Source organism: Oryctolagus cuniculus, chromosome 12 (genome assembly GCF_964237555.1).
Source record: "Oryctolagus cuniculus chromosome 12, mOryCun1.1, whole genome shotgun sequence".
Lineage (NCBI taxonomy): Eukaryota > Metazoa > Chordata > Mammalia > Lagomorpha > Leporidae > Oryctolagus > Oryctolagus cuniculus.
The window spans coordinates 42,094,603-42,119,234 of NC_091443.1; the positions used below are offsets into that span (position 1 = coordinate 42,094,603).

At 39.8% G+C, this 24,632-nt stretch overlaps 1 protein-coding gene across 10 annotated transcripts in view; it reads right to left on the reverse strand.

Moving 5' to 3' along the window:
- NPAS3 (neuronal PAS domain protein 3) overlaps positions 1-24,632 on the reverse strand; it is a 927,347-nt gene that overhangs the window by 449,027 nt on the left and 453,688 nt on the right. For 7 of the 10 annotated variants that reach the window (XM_070053759.1, XM_070053763.1, XM_070053761.1 and 4 more), the window contains one exon: positions 18,751-18,833. In XM_070053759.1, coding sequence (XP_069909860.1) covers positions 18,751-18,833 — 83 coding nt within the window. The remainder of the gene's footprint in view (positions 1-18,750; positions 18,834-24,632) is intronic. The other 3 variants (XM_070053760.1, XM_070053764.1, XM_070053762.1) reach the window with 1 other exon arrangement.

Sequence of the window (24,632 nt, forward strand, 5' to 3'; positions counted from 1 at the left end):
GATCTGTAACCATGCTTCTGTGATGGTTTCTCCACAACATGGGAGCAGCATTGCCTGACCAGAACCCACCCCGAAGAAAGCCCAGGGAGTGATTGACGTGAATTCTACCAATCAGATTCCTGGATGATCTGTGTCACTGTGACTGATACATGAACAGATATTTTCAAAAACAACATAAAATGGATATAATGTTTAATAGAGCAAAATGGTCTGGTTTCCAAAACATCGAAATAATGCCAGGTGCTTAATTTAAATGAAAATGACTTGTTCTCATAATAAATAAAAACCTCAAAACCTGTACATTTTATAGAAGCTAAATCTTAATATTACCAGAGGGGTGGAAGGGATAAAAGGAGTTTGGTTTAAAAAAAAAAAAAAAAGAAAAAAACTAGGGGAAGTTGGGTGTGGTTCCTTAATTGCCGCAGAGATGCTGATAATGAGATGCTAATAAGCAAAGTGGCGGGAGGAACATATGGGGACTCTGTATTACTACCTCACCGTTTTTGGTTTGCAAATTTAAAACTAAAATGTTTAAATAACAATGAGAAGACACAAACTCAGGGTTTTCTTTCTATTATAGCTTAAGATTGACATTGGCACTTTCATTTAAAAATGAAACAAAATCACCTTTATCAATATCTACTACCTCTTAAATACTGTTTAAAACGGAGGCTGGTAACTACCAAGCATTTCAACAAGAAATCCTCCATAGTTTCTATTTGAAACTTTATAATTTAAGAAACATGCAAACTTTGAGTTATCACTATTTTACAAACAGAAGTGGAGAACAGTGGAGGCCAACATAGCCAGGATCTCAAAGTGCATTTTTTAAAAAAATTTACCTTTTTTAGAGAACAGTTGGTATATACTGTATCTCCAATATTATCTTCTGGCAAATGATGCACATAAATAAAGCAGCAGGTCATAATGTGCTGGGGAAAAGTACAGTTCCAAGGGTTGTGTTCCAGTTCTGAAAAGCTCAGAACGGAAACTGCTCCTGGGTTTTTTAGGGAGACATTCTTTAGAACCCTAAGAGAGCTAACCAGCCTGCCTTCTGAAAGCTGGAAAATCTCTATTCTGTAATATTCATGCACAGCCATTAGAAGGAATTGTCCTCTTTCAAAGGGCTTTGACTTGGGCACAGTTAATCATCGCTGTGATAAAGCAATTAAAGGTATTCATAATTAGGACCAAACCAAATGTAAGTAATCAGAAAATTAAGGGGAAAATGACATTATGATGGGACTATGTTTTCTTAATGACCTCTTGGCTTAGAAGGATTTTCTTATACTGGAGCATGGGGACTTGGGTGCATAATACATTAACCCTACTAGGCACCCAGCATGTAAATGTCTTCCTCAAGTGTTAACAATATACCTTGGGATCATTTAATAGCGCTAAGTAATACTGCCCAAACAAAAGAGATAATTATCAATTTGTTAGAAGTTACATGCATTTTCTTTTTTTTTTTTTTTTTTTTTTTTTTTTTTGACAGGCAGAGTGGACAGTGAGAGAGACAGAGAGAGAAAGGTCTTCCTTTTGCCGCTGGTTCACCCTCCAATGGCCGCCGCTGCAGCCGGCGCACCGCGCTGATCCTGGCAGGAGCCAGGATCCAGGTGCTTTTCCTGGTCTCCCATGGGGTGCAGGGCCCAAGCACCTGGGCCATCCTCCACTGCACTCCCTGGCCATAGCAGAGAGCTGGCCTGGAAGAGGGGCAACCGGGACAGAATCCGGCGCCCCAACCGGGACTAGAACCCGGTGTGCCGGCGCCACAAGGTGGAGGATTAGCCTATTGAGCCACGGCGCCGGCTTGTTACATGCATTTTCTATAAAAATTCAAGTCAATTCTACAAATGTATGGAGCCTCCTCTAAAGGGCACAAAAGACACAATGTCAATCTCCAAGCTACTTACAATCTATTGGGAGACCTAAGACATGAATGGAACCACTTTAGAATTTTTGTCCCAAAAAACACACGTGAGTACATGCATGGATATCTACACACGAGATAGTTTCAAAATATGAATATTAACTAAATTATAAATGCAATTATTAGAATGTTAGGTTGTCTCTAACACTGAACCTTTTATTCCACGTTAGGATGCAAAAATGTATTATCATTTTTTGAAAACAGGAACATCTACATATTCCCAAGAACTGAGCTAGGTAAGTTTCATACAGCAAGCTATTCATGAATGAGTGTTGATTGCCAATATACAAGGTCTGTCGGTTTTCCTGCCTCCGCCCAACTGGTCTACATTTCAGAGGAGCCTGGTACTACCCATATAAGATAACTAAATTCATAAACACCAAAAAGAATGGGCAGTGATCCCATGGGCAAAATCTGACCCCTCCATTCCACCTCCCCACTACAATAATCCAGAAGAAATCTCCAAGGATCATGGAAATACAATGTAATAATTTAGATATTGATTGAAATAAATAGTATAATCTCTCTTTGGATTACTGCTATGCATTAAAGATCTCAAGGTTAATGCTGGTGTCAGTAAGAAAATAAAATTCGGGATTTTTTTTTTCACTAAATGGATTTTAAGTCCTTGTTTTTCGACAAGAGAAAACACAGCTAGCTGAAACTAGAATCTCCTCCCACCTAGATTGTCACACTAGGCGTGATACTCTTTAGGAGTGAGGAGAAACTTTTATGTTTTTAAAAACTTGAATTTATCTGAAAATCAAGCTAAATCCCCAAACACACTTGTATGGGATTCTATTAAATGCAGTTTTGTTGATGTGGCCCCAAATGACTTTCCCCCTCTTTCTGTCTCTGCAGGCTGCCCCAAGTCTCCATTTCTGCTAATGATCTATTGCTTCTGTCGGATTCAGTACAGCCCACTGGCTATGGAAATGGCAAGTCTCAGCAGGAGACACCAAAATGGTCAGCAAACAGGGCTGAGCCATGTCATTTTCCTCAAATACTTTCCCAGGAATGAAATGACAAGCTTTAAAATGTTGTCTTCTGCTCAGGGCAAATATTTCTTTATTAAACAAAAGTGCATGTCCTCTAGCTTCCATTCAAACCATAGCTTAAAGTATGTCACTGGAAGAACTACTGTAAAATAATTTTATACTTTTTCCCTAATAATCTCTTTCCCTGTTGCTCTCACTTCCATCTCAAGGGTCGAAGCCCAGACACTCCCATTATTAGCAGTGACAGCTACAGGACCTTAGGCAAGTCACTTGACTACTTTTTTCCCACCCCAAACAACCTAACCACATGGCAGAACTTCAGCAAGTTTGTGCAAAAGTCAGGCCGGCGCCGTGGCTCACTAGGCTAATCCTCCGCCTTGGGGCGCCGGCACACCAGGTTCTAGTCCCGGTCAGGGCGCCGGATTCTGTCCCGGTTGCCCCTCTTCCAGGCCAGCTCTCTGCTGTGGCCAGGGAGTGCAGTGGAGGATGGCCCAAGTGCTTGGGCTTGCACCCCATGGGAGACCAGGAAAAGTACCTGGCTCCTGGCTCCTGCCATCGGATCAGCGCGGTGCGCCGGCTGCGGCGGCCATTGGCGGGTGAACCAACGGCAAAGGAAGACCTTTCTCTCTGTCTCTGTCTCTCTCTCACTGTCCACTCTGCCTGTCCAAAAAAAAAAAAAAAAAAAAAAAAAAAAAGTCATTACTGAAGTCCATGCAGCTTTTTCCTAATTTACATTTTCTATGAACTTTCTGAACACCCCTTGTATTGTAGTGTTCAGGCAAAGTCAATTGAAACGATTAGCATGAATTACCAATCAGTCACATAGATATCCCAAGCTGATTAATAACTTTCCAGGACTAAGAATAGCTTGACCTACAACAATCCAATTCTCAGTTTTTTAAAAAATAATATAGCCTCGCTCATTCGGCCGAGATAATAGGTACCCACGCAAAGCACCAGACAAGGGTATTTTATATTTAGAAAGATTTAACAATGGCTTCCGAGAGATTAAATGCTGTCTAAGTTCTGGACTGGGCTTTTACATTCAGTCCACCTAAATGTGATCTCAAGAGAGGATACAGCTGATCTAACTATGCATTATTAAATAGTTTGTGAGTTTTATCTTCTATGTGACTACAATTCTAAAAGTATAATTTAAAATGTCATTGAACTACCCTTATGGATTAAAGATGCAATTAAAATAGTCATTGATATTATCATTTGCCTTTGTATTTATGGAGAACTCATGGACCAACCACTTACAAAAAAAGAATTTTCCATTTCTTTAGGTTAATTCCGCTCTTGTTCTAATCTTTACCCAAGACAAAACCAAAACACTGCATCACCCTAAAATGGAGCGTAAGAGTGGATCACTTTAGAGGGCAGTTTTCCAGTGACCTAAAGGGTCACCTGCATTTTCTGACTCTTTAGAAATGAGGAAAAGAGCTGCTCTGGCTACACAATCCCTATAGCCCTTACGCAACCTCATAAGAATTTGATTAGGCGCCTAATTGATCAGGTAGCTAACCATTAGCCACCCATTTTAAGTCACTCCAAACAACAGCGTTTTATAACAATTTCACTCATTTCTCCAAATGCTTTATTTTTCCCAACAGAGGTGAAGTAAAATGGCATGGCATTTTCTTTTCTTAGGGTTCTACTGCTGTATCACAAAATGACACTGTTCGGTGGATTCCTTACCTCGCGATTGTAAATCAACTCCTGAATCGAGAAGTGTCTGGTAAGTGATATTCACAAGGAACCAGCAGACAGGAACAAAAGCAGCTAGAGACAGGGTGACCAGGGACATCTGCGCCAGCGCCCAGGCCGGCCTGCAGGTGCAGGCCTGGGGTTCAGAGCGTGGCGCCTGAAGCAGGCCCTGCAGTGCCCTCAGCAGGATTCCCATAGTTCCCTCTTAACAGCCTTCTCTGGTCTGTAAGCAGTCTGGTACTATGCAGGCCAGGCTTGTGAGAAATAACACCATTTGGAAACCTCAATCAATCACAAGAGGAGCTGAAAGTCCCCTCTTGCAATCAACTGTTCCATCCCCAACTGTTTTCAAGAGACCGGGATCCTAACTCCACTTCAGCTGATTTACAGAAAGTCAAATAGTTGGGCTTCAGTTTCTTCTTATTGCTTGCCTGTATTTCACATTTTTCCACATTTTCTTTTCTTCTCCTACTTTGTACAATTATAAAGGGGGTCTTTGACCCTCTTCCCACACACATAGTCAGCTACTTACAGATTACTCTGTAATAATCTGCTTTTTAAAAGCCAGGAACAGACTATAGATTTGACCCCATAATATAATTGTTGAATTTTTGTGTTCCATTTAGCTCTTCTAGAAAATTTTTTAAATATCTGAAAGTAATTCTGATTTGATTCCTCTAAGCCACTGTGTGCCAGCGTGTTTTACAGACTTCAACTGCTCCAGGATATTTATATATATATATATATACACACACACACACATATATATGCACATATACATATATATGTATATAAAATCTCAACAAATTTACTCATATTCATATTTGACATATGGACTTTTATTTCTAAGATTTCTGTCCATTTATAAAACTGAGAGTATAAGTATTTTCCCATTCCACTTTAATCTCCAAATCATTCAGTCACCCTTAGTGCTGGAAAAGAATTAAAGATATGTTCTTAGACTCTGCAAACAAGCTTCGTTATCAGCATACCCCAAACAAAATCTGTTGGACCGCAGCCACACTGCTGCTCTGCTTTGGGGACTGTGAGTGTGTGTAGGAATGGAGTGAACTGGCTGGGTGGTCTGATTCCTGCCCATTGCTTCTAGGTGTGGGGCTCTGCCACCACCAACTTATTTGAGGGCTCACTGTGCATTCTGTGTGTGCGACTTCTCACCACAGCTAGGCACTGTGTGTAGCAGCTCACCTAGTTCTCACAGTACACGGTCAGAGGAGGAGGAAACTGAGGCTGAACAAGCTGAAAGAATCTGCTCAAGTTCACAGAAGCATAAAGAGGCATGCAAACAAAGGGGTAACTGATTCAAAGGAGACGACTCTGTTTCACTGGGCTGTGTCCATCTTTTCCCTTTCTTCTCCACTCACGGTGGGAATGCTGACAGGCAAAACCTTGACTCATCCTGGTATGCCAACATTTTCTCAAGTCTGTCATGCAAGTTAGGCACTCCATAAATCTGCACAGGACTGAAGCTTAGTATTTTTAGATTTATTACAACCAGAAAGTCTCCATGTGCTATTAGCACTATTTTCATTGCAGGAATCAAATAGGACAGCTTTCCTCCATGACAACAGTTACCTCAAAGCCCTTCCTCTCAGCTACACTTCTCACACAATTTCCCACTGAACAACGATATGTTTACTTTAAAAATCAGTTTAGAAAGTATATAAAAATCCTAGTGATATGTCCACGGCACACATGTCCTCATGTATACCATCGGGAACTCCTCCTGAGTTCTCCCTTTTGATGTTGATGTAGAAATGTACTCCTCTTGGCATGGCAGAAGATTGATTTCGTGCAACGTGCATGAACAGGGTCCCAAGTGCTCATCAATGTCTTGCAAACATAATTTATGCCAATGGACAATGACTGGCTCTACCTTCCAGCTCATCTGCAATTGCAACTGCTTGCTTATTCCCATTTTTCTAAGCAAGCTGAGGATGTCATACCAATATACAAAGAGTGATGACACATCACATTTTAATCTAAAGGAAATCACACTCTAGAGCCTCTTGCTTTGTCCACTTGCTTCCGTGTTGCTAATGACAGCATTCTGACAATGCATTTGATTTCTCACAGAAGTATTTTCATTCTCTAGGTAAAACTACATCTTTACTACCAAACTTTACACATTTTACCCTGAACTAACATATATCGGCAGCTGTAAATAACATTAATGTCAATATTCATGGTGTGTTCAATGAAAATTATTTATTATGTTTTAACTCAGAGAGTGTTTTATTGGTAATGTTTCTGTATTTCTGCACTGACAATGTTCCTGAAAAGCACTAATGTCTTTCTTCCAAACTTGCACATTATTCTATTTGTCCAAACTTGCACATTATTCTATTTTACAGACAAAAATATTTACAGGTAAGCACATTCGATATGCCAGGTTGTGTACTAAGCACTTTTAATCACACTATCTCATTTAATCCTCACAATACACCTATCAGGAAAACGTCTAATGCTATTCTCTCCATTTTAAAGGTGAAGAAACTGAAGTTTAGAGAGGGCTAGAGAACATTCTGGATCCACCCAGTTAATCAAAGAGCAAGCAGGGAGGCAAGTTCAGGTTGGCCAGATGTCAAAAAATCCATGCACTTAAATGAATCTCCCGTTCTCTGTCCCTGGTATAGAAGGTATGGATAAGAACTGAGCTGTGAACACAGAGATGGGATAAGGCCCTCTTTCTGAGGATGTATGTGATTTTCCCCGCTAGGATTTATTCATTTATTTGTCAGATATTTCCTGGGAACCTGTTATACGTATGAAGGACTCACATTTGACTTTGTCTGTACTAACATTAGTCCTGGTTCTGGCCCCATTCTGAAAAACATGGGGAGTTTATACTGAATTTAGTGGGATTTGAGCTTTCCAGAGTAAAATTTCATGAGTTATATTCCCAAATCATGGCAAATGAACAGCCTTCAGGTCCCCTGCTGCTTTTGTATACAATGAGGTAAAGCACCAATGGTTTTTAAATAACAGCTTTTACACTTTTACAACTACACAATGTTTTCTCATAATCATGAATATGATTTTTCTATGGCCTAGTAAGTTAATTTAATTTTGAGCAAGAAATTAAGCTTCTTCTCCCAAAGTGAAATTTTAAGGCAATACAATATTATGAAATAAGTTTGCCATCAACTCTGCATGCTTTTGCTTTTCAATTTTGAGAATGGAGGTTTTGATAAAACACACATTCTTGAGATAATGTGCAGACCACTGAGATAATTCTTGGCAAGCCACACCAAGATTCTCCAATGAAAGCCCTTCTGTAAGTAGGAAACACTGATCTAGGTAGAAAAATTAATGCTAGGGACACAGTGATGCTCTCTTCGTTAAAGCCCAACAACTTAAAATAAAATGCATATTGCAGATGGGAGATCCAACTGCCTGCTCCAGTTGTCAGTTTACTCAAGTAGATTATGCATAGACACATCTCTCTTATAAACCCTGTATCAAAAGTTGTGATTCACTCATGTACATGTTTCTACAGAAACTCAGGACAGGGGCAAGCATTTAGCCCAGTGGTTAAGAAACTTGTGTCCCACTTGCGAGTGCCTGGGTTCAATCCCTGGCTCCATCTCCTGACTTGAGCTTGCTGTTAATGCACACCCAAGGAGGAAGCAATGATGGTTCAATCAGTTGGATTTGACCTGAATTGAATTCCCAGGGAGTTCTCTTTGTAGGTATTTGGAGAGTGAACACGTGAATAGATATTCTCTCTCTCTTTCTCAAATAATATGAATATATAGATAAAGAAACCCAGGTCATCTCACAACTTCCATTATTAACTTTCAACATTAAAATACTTTCCTAAATACCAACACTGATGTTATTTGAGGTGAAGATGCAGAAGGGGTGAACAACAGACTAAAGCAATGTCTGCTTTTCCTTCTATTCTTTCCTTTTAGCAAAAACTGTAAACTTACTTTCGATTGTTTTATAGCTCAATTGATAAGGTGTGTTCCTTTTTTTTTGTTCAAGAAAATTTAAAAGCAACTAATTTAAATATGCAAAATTATCTTGAGTTGTTCATACGTGAACTTAAAAGCCGTGCAACACAGGAAAATTAAGTAATTATGCCTCCAAGTTATTTACTGCAATTAAGCTCATTTATCATATGCAAATTAGTGCAAACTGGTCTCATTAGTTACTAAATTACTCAATATGAGCTGAACAATGTAGCACTCCAGTTTGTAATGAAAAATCCCTGTAGAGGCAAGCAGTATCAATTAAGCTAATTTGCATATGCAAATATATTCACTAACTTTCTCCTTTTCTATATTTAGTTTTACATTTCCTTACCATTTTGGATCATAGAGAGGCTATAGGGTCACTCACCTTTCTCGCCTTCCTCTATCACAGGTGAAGACATTAATTCAGAATGCCTCTGTTATCTGCAATCACTTAATTTTACTTTTGCTCAGATGTCCAGTAGGATATCACCACACCAACAAAAGCCTTCAGAAATAAGTTACAACTTCCTAGAGAGAAGCATTTCCTTCCTATATACACGTGCCAATATAATCAACAAGAGTGAGATTCTAACTCATCAACAAAATAAAAAAAGAACTTGAAGGTCTCACATTCTTTGCTACAAGCCCTTGGAAAACACTGCTATCACATGTAGAGGAATATTGACATGGCTGGGCAGCCTACTAACAAAATAATAACTTGCAGTTTTGGATGAGGTAGCTCTTGAGCTGTTTGAGTGGCACTCACTCTCCTTTGTTTTAATGGTACTCCCTCATGTTTAAATGGTGCTGGGAAACCTTGTATTTTCTTTGGCTGCATGAGGTTAAAGAAGACACTGATGACAGCTGATGAGGCACTCCCCACACACACCCACACTGCTACAGTAGCTCCTTCTGCCTGTCCTGCGGGCTTAGTTTCTCTACCATAATCTGCTTAGTCTTCTACAACTGGCTGGTCTCAGAGACAGGAGGGGAACCGTGTCTACAAATACTAGAACAATAACAAAAGTATAATAATAATATGCTGTTTATTTTGTTGTCCTTATTACATGAACCACAAATTGTTAAATATTTCTGGTAGAGAACCTATATGTTCTTATTTGTCTAACAATAATGATGCATGACAAAATGAGTATATGAACCAACCACACTGATTCCAGCACCTTCCCTTAGTCAAACATAAAAAATCAATTAACAAAAAAATGCAGAATTTTAAATGTAAATATTGACCCAATTTTCTTCTAAATCTAATCCTATCCCTAACAGTCTCTCTAAATACAGACTCTTATTATTGTGTGAACTGATTCTATAGTTACAGCAGTGAAAAAAACAAACAAAATGAAAAAAACAAAAAAACAAAAAAAAACCTCCCAGTGAGAGATGTACATCCGAGTGCCTGGGTCTGATACTCAGCCCTGGCTTCCTGCAAATGCAGACCCTGGGAGGGCAGCAGTGACGACGCAGGTGCTCGAGTCCCTGCCACCCATGTGGGAGACCTGGATTGAGTTCCTTGTTCCTAACTTTGTTGTTGTGGACATTTGAGGGGTGAACCAGCAATGGAAATTTTCACTTTCTCTCTTTTATTTTTTTTTTTTTAATTTTTTTTTTTTTTTTTTTGACAGGCAGAGTGGACAGTGAGAGAGAGAGAGACAGAGAGAAAGGTCTTCCTTTGCCGTTGGTTCACCCTCCAATGGCCACCGCGGCCGGCGCGCTGCGGCCGGCGCACCGCACCGATCCGATGGCAGGAGCCAGGAGCCAGGTGCTTTTCCTGGTCTCCCATGGGGTGCAGGGCCCAAGCACCTGGGCCATCCTCCACTGCACTCCCTGGCCACAGCAGAGAGCTGGCCTGGAAGAGGGGCAACCGGGACAGAATCCGGCGCCCCAACCGGGACTAGAACCCGGTGTGCCGGCGCCGCTAGGCGGAGGATTAGCCTAGTGAGCCGCGGCGCCGGCCCTCACTCTCTCTCTTTTAAAAAAAAGCACACACATTTAATGATGTCTAACAGTTCACTGAGGTCTATAATAGCATCCATCTTTTCCACACAAATCTTCAATTACTTTGCCTGACAAACAGAAAGGAGTTACATCCAAGCTCCCTCCTCCTCCAGTATTTTTAGAAAATATGTATCCCAATCAAACTGTCTACTACTGGCCACATTACTGTCTTGTTTAAGAGAATTCACCTAACAATACATTACCTGTATAAGAACAATGATTTCCCTGGCTATAGTGCAGAAGACAAGCGGTCATGTCACCATTCCAGCCAGCCTTTTCTGATCCACTCTCAAGACCAAGAACCTCAGATGTTATGGTCATAGAATGCATGTGGAGGGTCTTTCTCAGTCTCCCTCAACAGGTCTGCCCACAAGATTGTCTTTCAGTTTGGGGTTTGAATGTTATAAGCACAACACAAAAATTCTATTACGGCCAAAAGTAATGCAGAATTAATGACAGAGGAGGGTTCATTTGATACCATAAAGCACAAAAGTGACATGTGGATAGTGCACTTTCGGAATTACCTCCATGTAGGGCATTTCTTCTTCTCCTCCTTCTTTTTTTTTTTTTTTAAAGATTTATTTATTTATTTGAAAAGCAGAACTACAGGGAAAGACAGAGAGATCTTCCATCTGCTGGTTCACTCCCCAAATGGAGAGTGCTGGTCCAGTCTGAAGCCAGGAGCCAGGAGCTTCCTCCAAGTCTCCCATATTTCTTCAGGGCACCAAGCACTTGGGCCAGACTCCACTGCTTTCCCAGGCCATTGCTGGTCCATTAGCAGGGAACTGGATGGAAAACAGAGCAGCCGGTGACCCAAACTGGTGCCCATATGGGATTCTGGCACTGCAGGCAACAGCTTTACCAACTACACTACAATGTGGGCTCCCATTAGGGCATTTCTTAGAGAATTTTCTTTTTGTGTTCCTGAGACTTGCTTTAAATGGCAAATGCATTTCTGTGTAATTTATGTATAAACATGTGAGTACTTACAATGACTATATTCATGCAACTCAAAAAACTTTACTTCTTTTAGGATCCAAAGCAAGTCATTGGAAAGACTATTTTTCAATTACTTTATATGTAGGTACATGACAGTTATTAATAATGACAAGTATTATTCAGTATCAGTAGTGAAATGTGTGTATTTATATGCATATATATATCTCAATGTAATGTGCTGACAATGAATACAAACTTTAAAAATCTTGCACATACTAGGCTTGATTGTTTCAACACCTGTGAGGTGAGTAAAACAAAATTAATGTGGAGTATGGAAAAGCCAATATTGCAACTTTATAACAATTACCTAAGTATTATTTACAGAATGGAAAAAGCAACCCATTCTGCTACAGGCATACAAATAATTAAAGTACTCCATTCATAAATCTAGCACCTGAGGGAAAATCATTCCAGTAGTTAATTTTATGACTTACAAAGATAATATTTGTTATCATTTTGTGCTTGTTTTACCTTACTAAGGTAAGATGTGATTATTCTATCAGGTCCCTACATTGGGAAAGCAAAAATAAATACTACTCCTATTTTTCCTTCATATTAAAGAAATCATGAAATGAGACCAATAATACCCAAACAGAACTTTTAAAACAGGAGTGAAATTCGTGCTTAGTCACTGGTGCCCTCCAAGCACTTAAGAAAGAGCCTGCATCACAATCTCCTCAAATGCCAGGATTTTTGTTCAGCCTGCTGCAAACTGTGCGAGTCTCAATCCTGGGCTAACTAACGTCTTCCCAGACAAACAACACGGGCTGACTCGGGCCCAGGAGCTGTACTTCACGGCCCTGCAGTTACAAGGCTGAACTCTCTAGAATCCTCAACTCGCTTGCAGAAGATGCCTCTGTCATAAAATTCACACCTGCAACACCTCCAAGTTCAATGGGACGATAACCCTGGTCATTCAGTCGTGAGACTTCTGGATGAATGGTGGCCTTAGACTGCCACACCACACAGTCCAGGTCTTGGGCCTGCCTACCTACATTGGAATTGGATTACCTGATCTCAAACAGGCTTGGTGAGAGTTGATTTTGCATAGATAGAATCATCATTAAGTCTAATTTTCCCCCTCTCCATGGATAAAGAGTTACAGTTTAAAAGTTCTCTTCAAATTTCTCAATTTGCGTAAAATATAGGCCTGATTATATACACACAGCAACAATACATAAAAAAGGATACACAAAAAAATTGAGACATCCATCACCACACTCACTCCTTACCCCTCTCTGCCAGGAGTACTTGGTATGCGCTTCAAGAAACATCACTGGGGCACAGGTCCTACAGAAGCCTGGCACCTGGTATTGTAAAGCCAGGCATTTCCTGAGACCCACATTAGTTTTTACCTTGTATTGACTTTACCTTCCAAATTCAATCAGTTCCCTAATTCTGCTCACTCATACATGGCTTAATTTTTTCATCTTATCACCATTATCTCTTAAAATTCCCTTATCATTTCTTTCAAAGTATAACTTAGTTCTAGTGCTCTGGGCTCTGTTATAACTCTGCTTCCTATAAGGACATGCACTTTTGAGTTATTTAAGTTTTCTAAGTCTTAGTTTATTCAGCTTAAAAATGTATAAAAATCATAGCACCTGTCTCACAGGTGCATACTGTAAGTACTCAATGATGATATAAGAAGAGTTTTAGCACAATGCATTAAACTTACTACATAGAAAAATGAAATGAATTTATGATAAAATATATCTAGACTAGACTTTTCTTGAAGCCAGACACACACACACACACACACACACACAGCAGTTAGTATTTGCATTATAAATGCAAATTCCCAGATACAATCAAAATACCCAATAGTAGGAAAATAGTTAAATAAATTATGATACATCCATAGTACAGAATGGCACTTAGCGATTAATAATAATGGAGTTAATCATTTCTTAACACATAGATGACCATCAGATATTAACTTCCAAAAGACTTATTACTAAAGAATACAATTATCAGCCAACAGATTTAGTTTTCATCTATTTTTTCCATGTACCTAATGCCTAGCTCTATGAATTTCAGACGTGAAAATAAACACAACTTTCCCTTTCCCCTTCCACCTTCTCACCTCTAACCCTTTCTTTCCTACAAACATTCAGATTCCTCTTTCTGACCTTCCGGATTTGTCTTCTGCACCTAAGTCTTGTCTGGAGCAGCTTCAACTGACAGAACCTCTGGCCTCTTTTTGGCAATTTTTAAAATTTTTTTAACTTTCATTTAGCAAATATAAATTTCCAAAGTACAGCTTATGGATTACAATGGCTTTTCCCTGCCATAACTTCCCTCCTGCCCGCAACCCTCCCATCTCCCGCTCCCTCTCCCATTCCATTCACATCAAGATTCATTATCAATTCTCTTTATATACAGAAGATCAATTTAGTATATATTAAGTAAAGATTTCAACAGTTTGCACCCACACAGAAACATAAAATGGAAAATACTGTTTGAGTACTAGTTACAGCATTAATTCACATTGAACAACACATTAAGGACAGAGATCCTACATGAGGAGTAAGTGTACAGTGACTCCTGATGTTGATTTAACAAACTGACACTCTTGTCTATGGCGTCAGTAATCTCCCTAGGCTCTAGTCATGAGTTGCCAAGGCTATGGAAGCCTTTTTAGTTCGCCAACTTCGATCTTATTTAGACAAGGTCATAGTCTAAGTGCAAGTTCTCTCCTCCCTTCAGAGAAAGGTACCTCCTTCTTTGATGGCCCGTTCTTTCTACTTTGATCTCACTCACAGAGATCTTTCATTTAGGGTTTTTTTTTTTTTTTTTTTTTTTTGCCAGAGTCTCTTGGCTTTCCATACCTAAAATACTCTCATGGGCTCTTCAGCCAGATCCAAATGCCTTAAGGGCTGATTCTGAGGGCAGAGTGCTGTTTAGAACATCTGCCATTCTATGAGTCTGTTGTGTATCCCGCTTCCCATGTTGGATTGTTCTCTCCCTTTTTTATTCTATCAGTTAGTATTAGCAGACACTAGTCTTGTTTATGTGATCCCTTTGACTCTTAGACCTATCAGTATGATCAATTGTGAGCTGAAATGGATCACTTTGACTAGTGAGATGGCATTGATACATGCCACCTTGATGGGATTGAATTGGAATTTCCTGGCACATTTCTTACTCTACCATTTGGGGCAAGTCAGCTTGAGCATGTCCCAAATTGTACATCTCCTCCCACTAAAGGACTTAATTTTAGCTACCTTGACATTATTAAGAGTCCTTCCTCTAGCACAATGGAATCCTGTGGTTTATTTGTCCTTCCTCTCTACTCCTTTCTCATCTCCTACTTGCCTCCTAAGTGGTGACATGTCCCAGCACTGCCTCTCTGTAACCCTCCTTTGCTCCCTATCACTTCAGCGGGTTTGCAACCTATTGATTGATTTGATTCCTCTACACATCTGTCGTTAGTGTTTTCGGCTTGGCTCATATCAATTTGGCTATTTAAGAGAATATGGCTTTCAATTTCTTTCTGGTAACACTACCGTCAGACAACTAATTACCAGTCTAGGAAATTGGTGGTCATTATTAAATCCTGCCATTCCACAGCATTTTATGTCTAATTAATGACCACATGCCACCTATTATATTTCAACTCCACACCTGCCTTTCCACTCACAGAGCCCATCTTGCAGATCTCCATTGCCTAAGACTATTATTACAATTTCCTAAGTGGACTCTGTGTTTCTCACAACTTAAAGACTCCCTAGATATTTAGATATTAATTTAGACATTAATTCAGAAATTAGATATTAATTCATAAATAAGCTAAAACATTCTCTTGGCCACTCTCTGGCATGGACGCCTTCAACATGAGCTCACTATTGGAGAATCCAGTCCACACTTCCCAGATAGGGTTACTAGGCCTTTCACAATGTTGCACCTCCTCTTTAATATGTGAAGTAGCCATCATATCAAGCTTATTAATAGTTCCCTTTGTATGTGAAGTAACCATCATATCAAGCTTATTAATATTTCCCAACCCAAAGCCATTATTACTTGTTTCCATGCCTTTGTGTTTGATGTTCTCTTTGATTGGCATCCATGCCATTTCTCTTTGCCTCATAAGCTCCTATTCCTCTCTCAACAACTTTGAGAAAGCTTCTTGGATACTTTTTTAGCAAATTTACATGCTCTTCTGTAGTCCCATAGTAGTTGAGCTGCGTGATGTTGCTCACCTTATGAGTTATACTAGCTCTTCTTTCCCCTAGATGATTGCAAGCTGGTCTGAGACAATATACAGTGAAATTTGTGCTCTTATTAAGTATTCTAAAATTTCTTTGAGGGGGTGATTATGCCACTGCAAAGTTTGAAACCATCCCTACACTGTGTTGGCCAAACAAGTTTTTACCAAATATTGGCAAATAAAGAAATGATATAAAGGAAGGAAAGAAGAATTAATTACAGGTCCTACAAATCAACCAGGTTCTACTACAGACTCTTCAGAAACACAACATAGGAGTCATCCTGACAGAACACTGACATCTTATTGCACATGGTACAGGTGGGAGCCTATGTGCTCAAGGATGAGGCAAGACAGCGAGTGAGATAGGTTAGGGCAGAGTCTTATTATTGTTACCTCCCACCTTCTTCCTGCCCACACTCCTAGCATTCAATTTAGAGTCTGAATAGTTCTGCAAGTCCATAACCATTGGTAATAAAAACAGCGTCAAGGGAAATTTCAAGATTATATAGTGCAATCACCCCCAGATGCTTGACTTTGTCCAAATCATCCCTCCTAAGCCACCTATACTTCCCCTTGTAGTCAACAGTTCTGAACATACTCCAAACATGGCCAGCCCTATTTGGAAGGTTTCTCATATTAAGATAATTTTCCTTCCTTCTTTCCTTCTTCCTTCCTTCCTTCCTTCCTTCCTCCCTCCCTCCCTCCCTCCCTTCCTTTTTCCCTCTCTCCCCCTCCCTACCTTCTTCCTTCCTTTATTTCTTTCCATCCTTCCTTCTTTCCACCCCTCCCTCCCATCCATCTTTCCTTCCCTTCCTCCATTCTTCCCTCCTTCCCTCCCTTTTTTTATTTTTCTAACATGAGGTCTTCAAATACCTACAGAGGGAATTAATGTCCCTTTTAGGTCATGTGTTTCCCAAATTAAATTCCCCCAGGCCTTCTGCTACTCTTCATATAATATGATTTCTACTTTGCTCCCCAGTCAGGTTATTCTTCTACAGATAACATCCAACAGTACATTTTTCTCTGAAAGTGCCATATCTATACAGAGGGTAACTAACTTCAAGATGTAGAAGAGCTTGGAGATTCTCTGTTCTCATTCTAGATCCTCTATTGTCTCAAGGAACCAAAATGCTGAGCTGGCATTTGGAACAGCCATTATTTATTATATTTTATACTCAGTTTATGTTCAATTCAAACTCCTAAGTTTTTCTGTTAGTTTTAAATTTTGGCAACTCCTAAGTCAATTTTCCCATACGATTTAGCAGTCATCATTTCCAGAAATAATTCAGAAGGTAATAATCCAGAGTTATACCTTGAATCATTCCTTGCATTGACTGAGTCTTGGGCACAAGCAGTTCAGAATATAAACAGGCAGTCCTGAACCACATCATAATGTGACTACATATATATGTCATGGCCCATACAAAACTTACAATGTAGATTCTGAACAAAGTATGCAGATGAAAGAAGGAACTAAAAATGTGAAGATCTGGAAATAAACATGATCCTCTCTAAAGTATCCTTTCAACTAATCCTGGGTTACTGTCAGGGTAATTCCAAATTTCATGTACCCAACAGAGCAGCATCTCCCAAAGCATGTGTGAAGAAATACCACTTCCATGAGATATTAATAAATATGAATGAGATAATGAGAACTACGCAGCAAAGTAGAATAAGCAAAGACACACATCTCAGGGCTTTAAGATTAGCAATGTGAAATGTGACATCTTAGCCTGATGGAACATCAGAAAGATCTCAGAAGGTTGTCTGACAAAATCACAAATTCCTGGACTTCAGCCTCTAGACTCTGGGTACAGGCCTGAAAAGGCATTTGTTGAGCAAGTGATTCTGAAACTGCAAACAAACAAACATCTTGGAGAATCACTGAGATCTGACCAGGAACTATTTTTCTCAGAGAACTTGGTTAACAGTTTCAAAGTATACATACTGTAAAGAATAACATTCTAAATTCAGTAGGACTTGTGACTATCTGGAAAATGAAAGCCCCACAAGGGTTATTTGTTTTTAAAACTCAGAATCACCAGGAGTTTAGAGTATACCTTTAGTTAGCCCCAAAGCTTACTTACTCCTTTACCAATACTGTACGCTAACTATCCCGAACATTTTTGTTTTTATAATTCCATGTAAAATATCTTCTATAGCTAAAGGAGGGTTTGGCCATGGAAAAACGTATCTTGGAAGTGGGAACAACTCAGAACAATTACCCACAGAAAAAGGCAGATGAGCTGAACTGATTACATGGTTTCCAGAAAGAAAAGATTTTGAGTGAGGTGCTGAGTTCCAGAAGAATCTTCTACAGGGCTAAGTAAGTACACTTACATCCCAGTAACCTGCACAATTATTTCTAACAAAATTCACTGGCAAAACCAATTATCACTAGCTTCCTTTTACTTAAAAAAATATACTTATAACTCCACCCAGGCGATGTCTAACTTGGCAAGGGAAACACTGAGATCGGAAACACGAATACACATTGAAGCAAAGAACTGAGGCTTGACGACACGGAAAAATGTCACAATAGTTTCACAAAAAACTTTGCTCTCCCCAAAACAATATATGGCTCTAGAGACACACGCACATATCCACTTACAAATACAGCACACACACAATTGTTCTGGGAGCAGCCAGGTACTAGACATTGCACATCAACTAAACAGTGCAATTCATCTAAATTATTACAGCACAAATCATACTTGCCCTCCCTTTCTCATTAATATTCTCTCAAGGGATGGCTTTCTAAAAAGAAAAAAAATAAATTCATAAGAATTTCAGAATTCCAAGGTAACAAGAGTCAAATAAATAGCATTAAAAAGAACTTGTAGAAAAAGACTAAACGTACAGATTTTTCTTAGTAAAACATAAGCAAGCTTCTTTTTCTTTTAAAGGTACCTGCAAAATGTGACTTCCCAAATGTGCTTCAAATACTTCAATGGCTAGTGCACTGGGGCTTCTCCTTCGTTGTGCACCTATAACTTAAAAAGACAGACAGAAAGAAAGAAAGAAAAGAAGGAGAAAAATTAAGTTGGAGCTCTGATTGCATACCTTCAGCTTAATTTCCCTCTAATTACATCACTACCTAGTTACACTATCAATGAGATCTGAAAGAAACATCGATTATTATTAATTTCTTGTCTGGGCATAAGCACACCCTTGGCTGAGTTTTCAGCTCAGAATGTCAACTTTGAGAAACATTAAAGAACCACATCCATGCTTTAAAAAACTTTTTCCCACTTGGACTGTTTCTCCTAAACAGGGTAAAAACAGATGTTCACATTCCTTTAATAGAAATTGATACATTGTTTTTCTTAAAATGGAGGTATTGATGTTTTTAAAATATCTACATACTGCCTTACCCCACCCAGAGAGGTATCTAAACCATTCACTTCCTCCAGGCTAGGGACAAGCCAAGAGGAAACATTTGGTATTTTCTAAAGCAACAACTGGATCACAATTTAGTCAGGGCCATAGATTAGATAAGACATGCACAGTCACGAACATTTGCTCGAGTGTCCCGTCCTAAGACGGCTGGATTTCTGAATATTCATGTGTAACTATGCCACAGAATGGACAAGATGCTCAGACAGCCCCTCTGCCAACAGTGCCTCCTACGATCAGCAACTGTTTCTTACCTGGAGTCCCTGAATACACTGTTCTCTACTAACTCCCCTTCCTGACCCACAACATACGCCCCTGCAGGCACCTGTCACTCAAGGGGCCTCTGTCACCCTTAACAAAAGTGGACTTACTACATGAAATCAGTAATGAAAGAGTGATCTGTACCCCCATGTTTATTGCAGCTCAATTCACAAAAGCTAAGATATAGAATCAACCCAGATTTCCATCAACTGAGGACTGGATAAAGAAATTCTGGTGGGACCGGCGCTGTGGCTCACTTGGTTAATCCTCCACCTGCAGTGCCAGCATCCCATATAGGCGCTGGGTTCTAGTCCTGGTTGTTCCTCTTCCAGTCCAGCTCTCTGCTGAGGCCCGCGAAGGCAACAGAGGATGGCCCAAGTGCTTGGGTGCCTGCACCCGCATGGGAGACCAGGAAGAAACACCTGGCTCCTGGCTTCGGATTGGTGTAGCTCTGGCCATAGCGGCCACTTGGGGAGTGAACCAACAGAAGGAAGACCTTTCTCTCTGTCTCTCTCTCTCACTATCTATATAAAACTCTATCTGTCAAAAAAAAAAAAAAATTCTGGTTTATCTATACTATGGAATACTACATAGAGGTAAAAAAAAAAAAAAAGATGAAATCCTGTCATTTGCAACAAAATAGATGCAACTGGAAACCATTACACTTACTGAAATAAGCCAATCCCCAAAAGACAAATACCATATTTTCCCTGACTTGTGGTAATTAATAGGATGTAAAAGGTAATCTATAGGAGTGAAATTGACATTTTGAGATTCAATGATTTTCAACAGCCCATGTCTCCACTATTGAGAAACAGTGTTTTTTTCATACTATTTATTGAACTCTTTACTTACTGTAGGGTTAATCTTATGAGTATAAAATATAATTAAAATAGCTCTTAGTAAACATTAAAAATGGGTGGCAGGGAGGGTAGGGTGGGAAGTATCACTATGTTCCTGAATCTTTATATAGAAAATACATGAAATTTGTACACCTTAAATACAATTTTAGAATCTGAAATTTACTTAGAATATTTTTCTTTGACTTTTCTTCTGGGTATTTCTTTTTCTTTTTTCTTTTTTTTTTTTTTGTTCTCAAACATCACAAAAATCTAGTTGCTTTACAGTGAATTACAGTAGAAAACATTCGTGTATTTTCTACATTTCAAATAAGTAAATGCCTTATATCTTCCCACTTTTTAAAACAATTTCATTACAAACCACAGCTCTCACAAGCCTAGACACTACTCACTGAAAATAAAATCAGAATCCCTACTTCCTCACTTCTAAAAGCACTTTCAGTGAGTTGACAGAAAAATTCTGGCAAAATGCTGCAGGGATAATTCTGTTTCGTTTCAGTTACTAAGTCGGTCAGTTGGATCAATAGCTTAGTAGGGATTATAATACAAATGCACTTATGATTATTGTGCTGTTCAAAAGGAGGGAGTTCTCAGCTGCAATTGTGAATTAGCATCTGCAATGCTGAAAGGCACTTTGCAAACAGCCTAGGTGCGAAGTAGTAGCATTATTACCCACAAGAGGAAAACAAAAGGAACATTTTTTTCAATATGGAAATTTATAAAATATAATTAAAGAGTGATGATTACAGGCAATATTGCAGCTGGAATGGGATATACAGATCTCCACTCCCAGCTTTCCAGTTTGTTTCGGAAGCAAAACATCACACTGATGGCTTTAAAACAGAAAAATCTGTTTTCTACCCTGAGGTGATCCTTTATGATTGCAGACATACGACAGAGCAGGGCACCTTTTTTCTGCGGAGGGCCACATGGGTATTAATAACATCATTTGTGGGCAATACACAATTATCAACTTACAAGTTAGCCTGCTATGGATCGTCTGAATTGCCAGTCCCACCTGTGGCTGCCTTGGCAGGGCCAGACCAAATAATTTCGTGGGCGTTATGTGGCCTGCGGGCCAGATGGTCTCTATCCTTGACACTGGATGTTAAAACTCTTAATATTCAGATACACTTAAAACAGCACCACTGCATGTGTTGTGTGTGTGTGTGTGTGTGTGTGTGCGTGCTTCTGATTAATTTCCTATTCTAACTCACACATTACTCCCTTCAAAACTCTTTTGGCATTTTTGATAATGCAGCTGTCTTGCTGAATACTGTTTTCAGTTTCCAGAGTGTTAATTGCACATTATGGTAGCTTGGTGTGAATGATCCCACATGAATAAAATCTGCAGCCTTTTTTTTCTTCCTCTTCTTTTTTTTTTTTTTTTAAGATTATGGGGGGTGGGGGAGGGTGGCTTCTGGGAGGGAGAAGGGGGAGTTGAAAACCTTTCAAAGTATCCACTCTGTTTCTGAGGTAGTAATTAGGCTCTGGAAAGCTCCTTCTTAACAGTTCATGATTTGAAGGCGAGGCGGTGGGGTTGTGGGGGGGACTTTCAGAACTCTGGGTTGCAAAGTTTAACATAAATCACTGCACCACCTAGCAGACTGGATCAACTATGGAGAAGCCAACCCTTCCGCAAAGACAATTAACAGGGGCCAAGAGAGCACGAGCCCTCCCCCTTTAGGGGACCTTAAACCATGACAGGAAAGAGAGTGTTTGTTTCCTAGAAGGCTTGAGGGACAAGCTCCAGTAACAGGAGATGGCAGCTCAAAGCCTTCCAGAAGCAGAGACAGTTGTCTTTCACAGGGTGCAGGGGTTACTCCAATCTGGCTGTTGAGGGTCTTTGCTTTCCTGCCTGCGCCCCAAGCCACCTCGGGCTGAGTTATGAAGAAGTGCTGTTGTCAGGTCTCACATCCACCAGTCCTCTCTGCAGAGCTTTTTGTTGTTGTTTTTTCTTTTTTTTTTTTTTTTTTCCTGTAACTCCTCTAGAAATCTGTGCATCCCGACACGTGCTAGGATAATATACAAGTATCTTGTAAGTACTTCCATGCCATTCTACTCAGTGGCATTTTTATGGCACTGGAACTTTTTGTGATTTATATGTTTTGCACTTATGCAGGTGATGTGGGGCTGTAATGACAGTTCCTAATTTTACAACCAACATAAATATGTTAAACAGGAGCCCATTATGGCCCTGGTTGGAGCCCAGCTTTAACTCCAGCATTATTAGTAACTGAATAGACAGTAAGTATGGACTTCTTATCTTACACTTACCCTATCACATTTGGCATTTTGTGAATTAAGACAATATTCTGATAACTCAAGAGTAATGCAAACAAGGTTATTTTGTTTCTCTACGTTCATCTCATTGTGTTTTGAAGTACCATTAATTCTAGAGGAAAAGTTAAAGGTTCATTTCCTCAGTGAGATCTACCATTTTCAGAAAAATAATATATTGCTTATGAAACTCTTTCAGAATTTAGCATTTTGGAAGACAAAGGTTTCTAAAACCATTTGGTTGCCCAGATACAATATAGACTTATGATTGCTGAGCAGGTCACAGTTTCATCTGATCTACTGGCATATTTCATCTGTGTTTGACATTCAAAAAGACTACTTTTTTAAAATTTAAAATCTAATTAAGTTAACCAAATTACACACACACACACACACACACACATTGCTCAACACACGGAACATGCTACTCCTTGTCTGGGAAGATGATGTCACCAATTCTGAGATGTGAGAGTTGTCAAAGTTGAAAAGCTTATACAAACTGTCCAGAGGGGGAAAAAAAAAAGAACACACCATAGTGATTCAATGTAAAATTCAATTTAGCACTCACATACTGCCTATTTGATGTTCAAGATCCCTAGATGCAAAAAGGTAACTAGTGTTATGAAATCTAATAAGCATTCCAAAGAAAATTTTAAGCTATTTCAAACAAAACTTGGCCCAACATATAATTGTCAAAAATACCACAAGCCTATGATCTCATGTTTTACAAGGGCTAAAAATAGAAACAACTAGAGTTTTAAGAGACTTTACATGGACAAGATATATAATGGCAAGTTTTTTTTTTTAATTAAAAAATCAAGTACAGAAATTCTGATCATCTCTTTGAGAAATCCAAAATCATATGATGAATTATTAGGTCCATGCTGTTGGCCTGAAATCCAGATGGATCTGAACAGCTCATTTTGTCCCTCAACAATGCCAGCAAAAGTGTTCTCATGTGGTCTCTCCAGCACCAGCTAACGCAGTGGTCTCTCAGAATTAATTCAGTGCAGGAAAGACAACCCCTCTTTTGGGAAATAGACCACACACCCCGAGCCATATCGCCAGCCAGTGCTCCTCAGCTTCAGGACGTACAAATGCTAGGTAGGCGGAGGATCAGTGCTCAACTGGAGTTTGACCTATTCAGCAAAAGGTCAACTTGCCATAGAAGAACCCATTACAAAAGAAAAGCTGGACAGCTCCGTGGACACCCGTAATGAAAGGGGGAGAAGTCATGGGCTCAACGTGCCTTGTGTCCTGCCTTGCCCTTTCCCTGTGTAACCAACCCTTCCCATTCCAGCTCCTCCCTAGCATAGCACGTAATGGGAAGGTGGATGTCTACACAGGTCAGGGCTCCTAAGGCTGCTTAGTATTGAAGGGATCACGTAAAACAGATGTTCCAAAGCCGAGATGCATGAGACTCGGTGAGACAGGATTTCTAGCGGACTGTCTGAATAGCAAAAAAGTCATCTTGGAGGCAGCGAAGCCACTTTGAAGAAGTTTCTCATCTCCTCATGCCAGTATTGTGGGAGGCAGCACAGAACCAAAGGCAAATACAACCTGAACATTCTGTAGGTTAAAAAAAAAATCTCAAGAACGGAGCCACCTACCTAGCAAGAAGGCAAGCTTCAAGCCAGGTCACCTCTGATGGCTGCCCCCTGAGCCTGCATCTGAGGGACAAGGATGCATTCTGACACCGAGCTTGGGGGAGGGGACAACTAAGGCTGTGCTTAATGGAATCCCCAGACATCACTCCTGGGCTTTAGCCCTTGGACTGAGCAAAGTCAGGGTCTGGCAAAGAATGGAGTGCAGAATGCTTAATGAGTCTTCCCATGGCTACCGAAGAAAAGAGACGGGATTTCCCTTGAAGAATCTCAATTAGCCTCCCTCATTGTAGGGCCAAGGAGGCCAGGAAGGTTTTCCCAGGAGCCTTAGAAGTTTATGAGGTAGGTGTGAGTGTGCGCATGTGTGTATGTGTGTGTGTGTGTGTGTTTC